This window comes from Seriola dumerili, unplaced genomic scaffold (genome assembly GCF_002260705.1).
Source record: "Seriola dumerili isolate Sdu_G_001 unplaced genomic scaffold, Sdu_1.0 BDQW01000822.1, whole genome shotgun sequence".
Lineage (NCBI taxonomy): Eukaryota > Metazoa > Chordata > Actinopteri > Carangiformes > Carangidae > Seriola > Seriola dumerili.
Window position 1 is genome coordinate 95,955 of NW_019175077.1, and position 9,110 is coordinate 105,064.

A 9,110-nucleotide genomic window follows, 5' to 3' on the forward strand; every position below is an offset into this window, starting at 1 on the left:
GTAAAATTACAATTGTAAAAGAGATGAGTGAGATTTTAGCCTTGTTTGTTGTATAGTGTGTGGTACTGACCCCGCTTTATTCCAATCAATATCTTCAATTAACTGATTCCAACAAATATTTTCAGACCACCTCCAGTCTCAGTTTGCTCAAGTGACGTCACACATTGACACTCCCTTTTCCCAGTAGAGGGAGAAAGATGGCGCCCACACACGTACTGAGATGCTGTCAACGGGGTTTAGCATGGATACCTGTGATTTTTATCGCCCTAGTCGTCTGCTGGTCGTATTATGCTTATGTGGTGGAGCTTTGTTTATGTAAGTATATGTCCTGGCGCTGTGTGTCGGCTCTTCAAAGCCTTTAACCGCTCATGTTTTCATTGTGCTTTCCACCCAAACATACAGCTGCTGCTGGCCAGCAGGAAGTAAATGGACTGCAGCTCAACAATGGTGTTGGCAAGCCTGTCCAAATCTAGATACAGCTAATTATCAGTACGTTGCCCTTGCGTCGGGTTGTTGTATTTTACGGCGAATTGTGTCAATTGTCAAAGAAAAACTTTCACCGTGCAGTTTATATCCTGCCGGTCTCGTCTCTGTGGTTTTGTGTCGAGCTGAATGGAGTCTGGATGGAGAATTAAAACGCTAACTAAACGGTATTTGGCTGGCTGGACCGATAGACTCTTTAACTCTAACTAGACTACCACTAATTAGCTTGACACAGGTAACATGTTGAGGTTTTGCGAGGAGCTGATTTGGCCCGGAGAGTTTTGGTATTATAATGAGGGATGCTGTAAAATAATAGTTAAACGGAGGAGCAAAATTGGTTTGATATATTTGAACTGTGGTGTATTAAAGGGCTTTCCAAACTTTTGTATGTCAAGATCACTGGATGAGATTTTCAGTTAAAGGTCAGATTGTATGGTATTCTTTTATGTAATTGTGATTTGTAAAATACATGCTCAAGGTGTCTGAGAAGACTAGATCGGTGGTTCCCAACCTTTTCATTGCTTGTGACACCCTAAAATGAAGAACTGTGTGTTTCCCACCATACCGATTGTATGGGCTTGGAGTGCTCATGAGTCTTGAGGAGTAATTTTTTAATCAGATTGTTACATTCAAATGATTTTTGTTGTTTGGTTAAATACGTGAAAAGTATGCAGTGTTTTGCAAGGAAAAGTAAAGAAAACTACCAAAGGTTTTTGCTTTAAGTACATTCTTGACCCTGGAAACAGCAGTTGACAAAACAGTGTTACCACAAAGTATGCTCATCTTCTTAAGCCATTTTCCGATTGTTTGGAATTGTAGTTTTAGTTTTCTATTTCCATTTTTCTCAGTACAAAATGGACTTCTTGTCCACCTTGGCTCTAAATACAAGAATGAAAGTTCATTCTTGACCTTAGAAATAGCATTTGACAAAACAATCACAAGGTGGGCGAGAAGTCCTTAAAGGGCTCTGAAAAATGGAAATTTGAGTGGGCAAGCTCTGCCTGCAGAGAAAGATGGTGTTACTCAATCAAAATCTCTAGAAAAGAAAAAAAACACCTCGTAAAAAGAGTGTTTTGTCAACAAGAGTAAAGTTGTTAAGAATAAGCATAATTCTTTGTAACAGAAATTTTTAAATTGTACTTATCCCTTTAATCGTGTTGTGACCCCTCAAATTTATCTTTGGGACTCATGGGGTAACCTGACCCCTTGGTTGGGAAACATTGTTTAGATATAGAGCAAGTGTAATGTGAAGCTTTATAACTTGGATGGATGGATGAAATAAACAATTCTCTCTCTTCTGTCAGTCAAGCCCACTGTCAAATCTGTAACTGCTCACTGTGAGTAACACTGTTGAGTTGACAGTCTAACATTTCTATTTTCTCTGTTTTGTTTCTTACAGTCACCATCCCCGATGTAGGAGAGAAAAGTGAGTGGCCTTGGGAAAACAATGTTCATTTCATACAATGTGAATATCAGAACTGATTTGCTGAACTGAGCCTGTTTCCTACTTATTGCGATAATCTCTACTTGGTCTGGAGAAATTTCCTCTCAAGACTTGGCTAAAAAAGAAAAGGCTGGCACAGGAAACGTGCTCTCTCAAAGTGCTGAGCTCGGTCTGCAGAGCTGCTCCTCCTCATTCAGCATTAGCTTTCCTCTCTCATTAATTAAATATGTAGATGTACAGCATTTCTTCTTTTAGTCGATACCCTAAGTAACAGCAGAATTTCCTTATATCAACATTTGATGGTAATTTACTTGTGTTTAATGTCATTGCACATATCAGACTATGTATATTGTTGACCCTGTCACTCAATTTTTCCCTTCAGTTGTCTACCTGCTCTTCTTCCACCTCTCTTTCATCATGTTTGTATGGTCTTACTGGAAGACCATCTTCACCAGGCCGGCCAACCCTTCCAAAGAGGTACAATAACCCCGATCATCCAAATCGAGCCCACTGTGTCTGCATGTCTCTAACCCCCTGTTGCCATAAAGTGAACTTGATGAATGCATTTTTCAAAACAAATTGATATGCTGCTCTCGTCACTCCAGTTCTGCCTGCCCAAGGCTGAGAAGGAGCGTTATGAGAAGGAAGAAAGGCCAGAGTCCCAGCAAGAGATCCTGTGGAGAGCTGCCACCAGTCTGCCTCTGTATACCCGCACAGGAGCCGGAGGTACGTCTGTGTAGTGAGGCTGGATTTGTCTGTGTGTTTGTACCTCTTAATTGGAACTAAGTATCCAGTATTAATGAGATACTGTTGTGTTAACATGAGCAGCAATCCGTTACTGTGACCGCTGTCAAGTCATCAAGCCAGACCGCTGTCATCACTGCTCCGCGTGTGACATGTAAGAAAACATACTTACTCAATATAAAAAATTCCTCTCGATTCAGTCTATGTATTTTTCTCTTCCTCTTTTCACTCACCCTTTCAAATCATGTTGCACTTTTCTCATGTGTTTTCAATCTCTCCTTTTTCTATTGCTGTATATGGCAGGTGCGTGCTAAAGATGGACCACCATTGTCCCTGGTATGTAAGCCCTGCTAAACAAAGAGACACACATATGACATCACACATTTTATTCCTACATTTTTCCTTTTCTTCAGCCCCTTCATGCAGGTTTAAGAGTATGAGGAGATGATTCTGACAGCCAGCAGTTCCTTATTCTATAAAAGCTCAGCATAACGCAGTCAACCAAGAGCAAACCACTCTAAGAACTGACACACTTATTTGTATTTGAAAATAGTGGAATCTGATTAGTTTTAACTGCATTATGTTGGAATAATGTCTCATCTTACAGCCTGACATGTTGCCAAAACCATTCAGAAAATAAACTGCCTAAAATTCATGTGGCCCTTGTTCTTATTCCCTGGGTTGCTTGTAACCTTGAAGGCAACAGAGCTTTCTACTTAAATATTAACCAACAAAAGAACCTTGCCAGTGGCACCTTTTCAGTTCAAATTGGTAAGTTTTCTACCTCGGCGGATGTGATGTCTGACCTTCTTGTGTTTATATGTCTCCAGGGTGAACAACTGTGTGGGATTCTCCAACTACAAGTTTTTCATCCTTTTCCTGGCTTACTCGTTGGTGTACTGTTTGTTCATTGCAGCAACAGTGCTGCAATATTTCATAAAGTTCTGGACAGTGAGTAATAATGCACAGACACATCCCTTTCCCAAGGAGTAGTCCTCACTACGCAGTCAGCTCACTCACACTCAGAATGTGGTGAATGTGAATGTGTGTCTGTATGATGTTTCAGAGGATGCAGATTTGGTTGCATGCTGAGCATCCTTTGAGTTGGTTGTGCATGGTGCTGACCTCTCCTGTGCTGAGCTGTGCTACTCCTCTGTTTTCTCTGTCCTCTCTCACCCTTCACCCTCTGACCCCTCTCTGTTTCCCCTTCTGTTTATCCCCAGTTCTCGGACACTGGGTCATTGTTCTCTGATCTCTCTCTTTTCTGTCTCCCTCTCCACTATCAGAACCATCAGTCACACCACTCATGCGGCTGCAGACACCTCCTCTCTTTTTTCTTTTTTCACTTTTGGAGCTGTTTCCCTTCAGTTTCCTCTCATCTCTGCCTCTTTCATCCCTTTGATTCCTCCATTCTGGGCACACTTTGCACATTCACCCACTCTCTTTCTTTCCTTTTTTTTTCTCTGTCATCCAACTTGGCCTTGACTTGTATCTGCCTCCTGATTTCAAAGTGCTCCCCGTCTCCTCCTGCCTGTTCTTTCCTGTGTTGCTAACCAGTCTTGTTTCTGTTTGTACTAAAGCTTTGCCGGAGGAAATCGGCAGAGAACTGCCCAAAGGTAACCCAGTGATCCTCCAAAGCCTTTAGTGTTAGAGTGCTTCACCATCGTTACCATGGATATTGTCATGATGTTCATGTAGTGCCATGGTTCATGTGACACTCCACTTATTTCTCTATTCCTCTTCCCTATTCTTTGGTACTTTCTCTCTTATTTCTCTTGTCTTTTCATCAATATCCTCAATGTGAATTTGTTACTGATTCCTCTCTCGTTCTCCTCTTCTCCCATTTCTTCCCCAGAATGAGCTGCCAGACAATCACGCCAAATTCCATGTTTTGTTTCTTTTTTTTGTGGCGGCCATGTTCTGCATCAGTATTCTGTCTCTCTTCAGCTACCACCTGTGGCTTGTGGGGAAGAACAGGTCCACTATAGGTAACACACACACTTTCAACAGGTTTTTCTATTAAGCTTTTAATCCATCTTAAAATGTGAACACATTTCCATGTGTGTATTTCTCTGCATCTAACATCAACATAGAATTTAACACATTTTGTTAAGATGTTTTAAATGTCTGAATGTTTCAAGCAAAAAAAAAAAAATTCAGAAATGATATTTTCACTCTCCCCCTCTTCAGTGCATCTTTCTTCTTTCTCATGAGGTTAAAATTGCAGGTCGTTCATCTTCTGTTTATTGTCTGTTCAATCATCTCTGTGTTTGTATTCTCTGTCCATACTTGTCCCTCCATGTTGCACCATCACTCCAGAGGCCTTCAGAGCACCAGTCTTTAGGACAGGCTCTGATAAGAACGGCTTCTCTCTGGGTTTCCGGAAGAATATTGCTCAGGTCTTTGGAGACCAGAAGAAGTACTGGCTTGTACCAGTCTTTACCAGGTAAAGGATTAAAATTGTTGCATGCTGTCAACAATACTGTACACTGATGCAGTTTTTTGCAGGTTGACTGCACCTAATCTTGAGTTTCCTCCTTGTTTACTACAGCCAGGGAGATGGTCTGACGTTCCCTACACGACTGGTCAATGCTGATGCAGAGCAGGCCACAGTGACCCTGCATCCAGAGCCCAATAAAAGGTGATCAGTCATGGTGTAACAAAGGACATATTGAAAAGCATTTATATTTGGATCCACACTTCTTTTTGACTGTTTATTTGTCGGGTACGTTTCCAGTGCTGCTGAGGTCCCTGTGAGCCCGCTCAGCGAGTCACAGAATCGCCTCCTGAGCAACAACCAGCATGCCAACAACATCGACGACCATCTGGCCAATAACACTCTCAAATCAGGTGAGCCCCAGCAGGGATGATAATGTACTTCCTTTTTGGAATTTGTCACCTAATCACATATTCTGTTTACCTTCACAGCTGAAAGTGAAACCATTACAATCTCCATGGAGAGCGAGTCCTAACCAGGTAAACGTGAGTGAACCAGTTCAGTCAGTCTGTAGGTTTGGGTACAGCGCTGACTTTTTTTGTGTGCAGAAGTCAGATTTTGTACATGAAAGTGTTGCACTGCATAATTATGTAAATTTTGAGTGTAATCAACGGTAATTCACCTAATTATCTTTGTTTTGTTTCTTCTCTTTTTCTGCCGCAGGAGAAACTCCTCAGTCATCTAATATGATGCCTTAAGCAACACAGAAGTTTAGTTTGTCACCATGGCAACAGTCTCCCAGTGTAACCCCATCCCTACAGACCCATTTAGAGTAACTATGGAAATGCCTTCCTTTCGCCCATCACAGCCCAGTAATGCATTGGTATATTTCGCATGCAGTGTCGTAAGCAAATCTCACACCTACCCCATAGGACATATGATACAAGCTTGTTCCCTCTAACATCAACACACGTGCACACGTGCATACGTGCATACATGCTAACTGTCACACATTCAGCTATATTCGTATTTCCTTGTGTTCAGTTTTCTTTTTCTGACAACTGGAGCATTTACTGATGATGAGAATATTCAAGAATCCTGGAGGGAATCGGAGCTGCTTTTGGTGTTTTAATGAGAGAACTTTTTTTGTGCCAAAAGCTTCCTGGGTGCACCGGGACACATTTTATAGGCACAAAGCTGCAGTGAAGAGTGGTGGACAAGCTGTGTTTTTAATTTGAACATTTCTTTAGTGTTTTTAAAAAGGCAGTACATCCTGTGGAGATGGATCAGTTTACCCAAGTGACAGTTTTTTGTTTTTTGTTTTCCAACTCAAAATGTTGGAGCGTATGTATGTTCCACACCTTTTAAGATGGATGTTTCCCCACCAAAACCTGGACTACATTACAGGGGACTCTGGCATAGTTCAGCGGATTGAACCAGTGCACAACAGGGACGATCTGGATATCTGGGTTTTGGATGGTGTTTTGGATATCAGAGCACAAGATGGCGCATTTGCACTTTGTAGATTTATCAATGTCCATCAAACAATGTGCTGCTTTTTTTTTTATCATGTCCAAAAAGCATCCCAGGTATAACAGATGTTGGATGATCATGTGTTTTATGGTGTATTTGTGTGTGTGTGTATGTGTGTGTGTGTGTGTGTGTGTGTGTGTGTGCGCGTGCGGGAATGTGTGTGTAACAGTTGAAGTGGCAGTCAATTTTTCTTTCTTTTTTCTTAGTAACCGAAACTAAAAGAATCAGCTTTATGTGTTTTTGTGGCCAACTTGTGTTACAACATGCTGCTTATATACAGACGGTTTGATCTGGGAGATGCATTTCACATAGTGCAATGTGCAGTGTTCTTCACTACCTGCTCTTCTAGAGTCAGTTAATTATGTCATGTGATGATCAGTGATTCTTAGCCCAAAATGTCTACAGCCTGTTTTTTCTACAACTCAGTGCTTAAACCTTTACTAAGACACCAACACTCATTGCCAAATAAGGGCTGACCTGTCAGGAGCTCTGACCTCTGAAGTGTTTACAACATCCTAGCTTTATCTTAACCTCACTGGCCAATGTCATGATAACCAAATTCTATTTACCAGTCGTTGTGGCGCAATATTTTATACAAGGTGTATCTATCCCTCCTGCCTACAGTGGGTCATGATGTCCTTGCAATACCAGTGCTGGCCGGCAGGTGGCGACAAGGCTCCTGTTATCTGCCCTCATTCAGATGAAGTTTTCTGTACTTTATAAACATCTGGCTCAGGGCTCAATTCACTTTCCATCTAATTTGCAGGTGCAGCTTTCTTCAAAATAAAATGTTTTCATAACACAATGAATATCCATTATATTCCTGTAATAACTCATCCAGATTTAATTTGAAATGAAAGTGAATTGAACCCAACTGATCTACTGTAAAATAGAGGTGTGAACTACAGCTTCTGATTACCTTGTCTTCTCTGTGTGTTATTTGGAATCAGCTCAGTGTTGTGACCTTGAACTGGTTAAAGGAGGCTTGGCTTGTGTAAAACGGTGAATTATCTTATGTCAGTGTTAAACACCTGGGATCTGTCAGGCAAGAATTTTTTACATACCAGAAAAATTATTAGACTGCATTATCCATGCATATCACATCATGTAAAGAATAGACTATTGTGTCAGGACAACCAAAAAGCAGTTTTTTTCACAATGAGCTAAATCCTTTTCCAAGGATTTTTTTTGTCATTTATATGCAACTTTCCAACTCACTGGAGAGAGACACAGCAAATTCCTGATGTCAGTCATTGCTCACGTCTATCTGATCACATCCATAACTGTAGCTGGGCGAGTCTCCTGCCATCTAGATCCCATCAGACTCTGGTAATGTTGAAGTTTACAGCTGTTTCTATCGTGTAGATTGAATTAGTGGTGTTGTACGGTGTGTTTCTTGGTGATCGTTGTCACAGTCGTGTTGAATGTACCACAGACAGGACAGTGAAGGTATTTGGTCAAATGATGGAGTATTAAGAGAAGCTCGCTCTTCAGACTTTACGTTTACATTTTTATCCTTCCAATCATGTTTGATCGATTGAGCCCAAGTGTATTTATAAGTACTCTTTACAAACAGGGGATTGGAGGATATTTGTTACTGTATGGATTATACTGTCATGGTGGCTAAGTATATCAGAATCACACTGTTGTTTGATCTCAAATTAGCAGATGTAATTACTGTCAGAGGTCACGATCCAAGCCAAGGTTATGTTTCGATTCATGTGTAGATGTTTTCTAAATCTCACACTTAAACATTTAGTTAAAGAAAAAGACAAAAAATTTCAATTCTGCATCATTTAGGAGCCTGGCTCATTCCACCCATCACTTATGACCACTGATTCTGAAACATTGGACCTGTCATCTTGTTCTTTTACAAATTGCCTATATTCTATCTCTGGGCTGTTTGGCCTTGAGACTAAAGTGCGTGTGTGTATTTTGTAATGCTTAATTGAGTGTTCTTTTGTAATATTGTTGTCTTGGGAGAAATGCTTCTGTGCAGCCATGAGATTTTTACCTGTCTGTGTACATAACATAACTGTCTGACTAATGCTCAAAAGCATGGCGCCTAACTTCTGTAAAAAAAAAAAAAAAGAAAAAAAAGAAAAAAAAAAAGTTTTAACATAATAACAGGGATTATGGTGATAAAACAGACTTTTGGGGGTTTTTCAACTATAGCTAGGTGCGTCATGTTTTAAATCAGCTTTACTCTGGTCTGTCTCAACTTTATAAATGAAGCCATAAAAACTCCTGTGAAAATGGAGGAAGGATCTGAAAATTTCTGCCTAATTTCAAAAACATTTTACATCTGTAATGTACACAGTGCAGATGTAGCCTATCATAACTTGCTTATTGCTACATTTTGGTTTCTTTTTGTTACAATGTCCTATTTTACAATGTGTGTATATATATTGATAATGTAAGAAAAAAGACTACATATATATTTTTCTTGTCTGATTAATTTTACTGTTC

At 40.4% G+C, this 9,110-nt stretch overlaps 1 protein-coding gene across 3 annotated transcripts; it reads left to right on the top strand.

Moving 5' to 3' along the window:
- Nucleotides 1-197: 197 nt before the first annotated feature.
- zdhhc20 (zinc finger DHHC-type containing 20) lies at nt 198-8,720 on the top strand. 3 transcript variants are annotated; one of them, XM_022766315.1, is made up of 14 exons: nt 198-315; nt 1,883-1,909; nt 2,310-2,404; nt 2,533-2,653; nt 2,756-2,825; nt 2,975-3,007; nt 3,502-3,622; nt 4,252-4,287; nt 4,527-4,659; nt 4,991-5,117; nt 5,223-5,312; nt 5,409-5,521; nt 5,600-5,653; nt 5,832-8,720. In XM_022766315.1, the coding sequence occupies exons 1-13, from the start codon at nt 198-200 to the stop codon at nt 5,641-5,643; spliced, it is 1,128 nt and encodes a 375-aa protein (XP_022622036.1). In that variant the 3' UTR covers nt 5,644-5,653; nt 5,832-8,720. The 3 variants fall into 3 exon arrangements, with proteins under 3 accessions (XP_022622036.1, XP_022622035.1, XP_022622037.1); XM_022766314.1 differs by having other exon boundaries at nt 5,600-5,647; XM_022766316.1 differs by lacking the exon at nt 4,252-4,287 and having other exon boundaries at nt 5,600-5,647.
- Nucleotides 8,721-9,110: the final 390 nt, after the last annotated feature.

Bases quoted from the DNA above. Each gene is read 5' to 3' on its own strand.
- zdhhc20 (XM_022766315.1), top strand. From the start codon at position 198: ATGGCGCCCACACACGTACTGAGATGCTGTCAACGGGGTTTAGCATGG. The intron at 2,405-2,532 runs GTACAATAACCC...TCGTCACTCCAG, and splicing joins CGGCCAACCCTTCCAAAGAG to TTCTGCCTGCCCAAGGCTGA. The intron at 3,008-3,501 runs GTATGTAAGCCC...ATATGTCTCCAG, and splicing joins ATGGACCACCATTGTCCCTG to GGTGAACAACTGTGTGGGAT.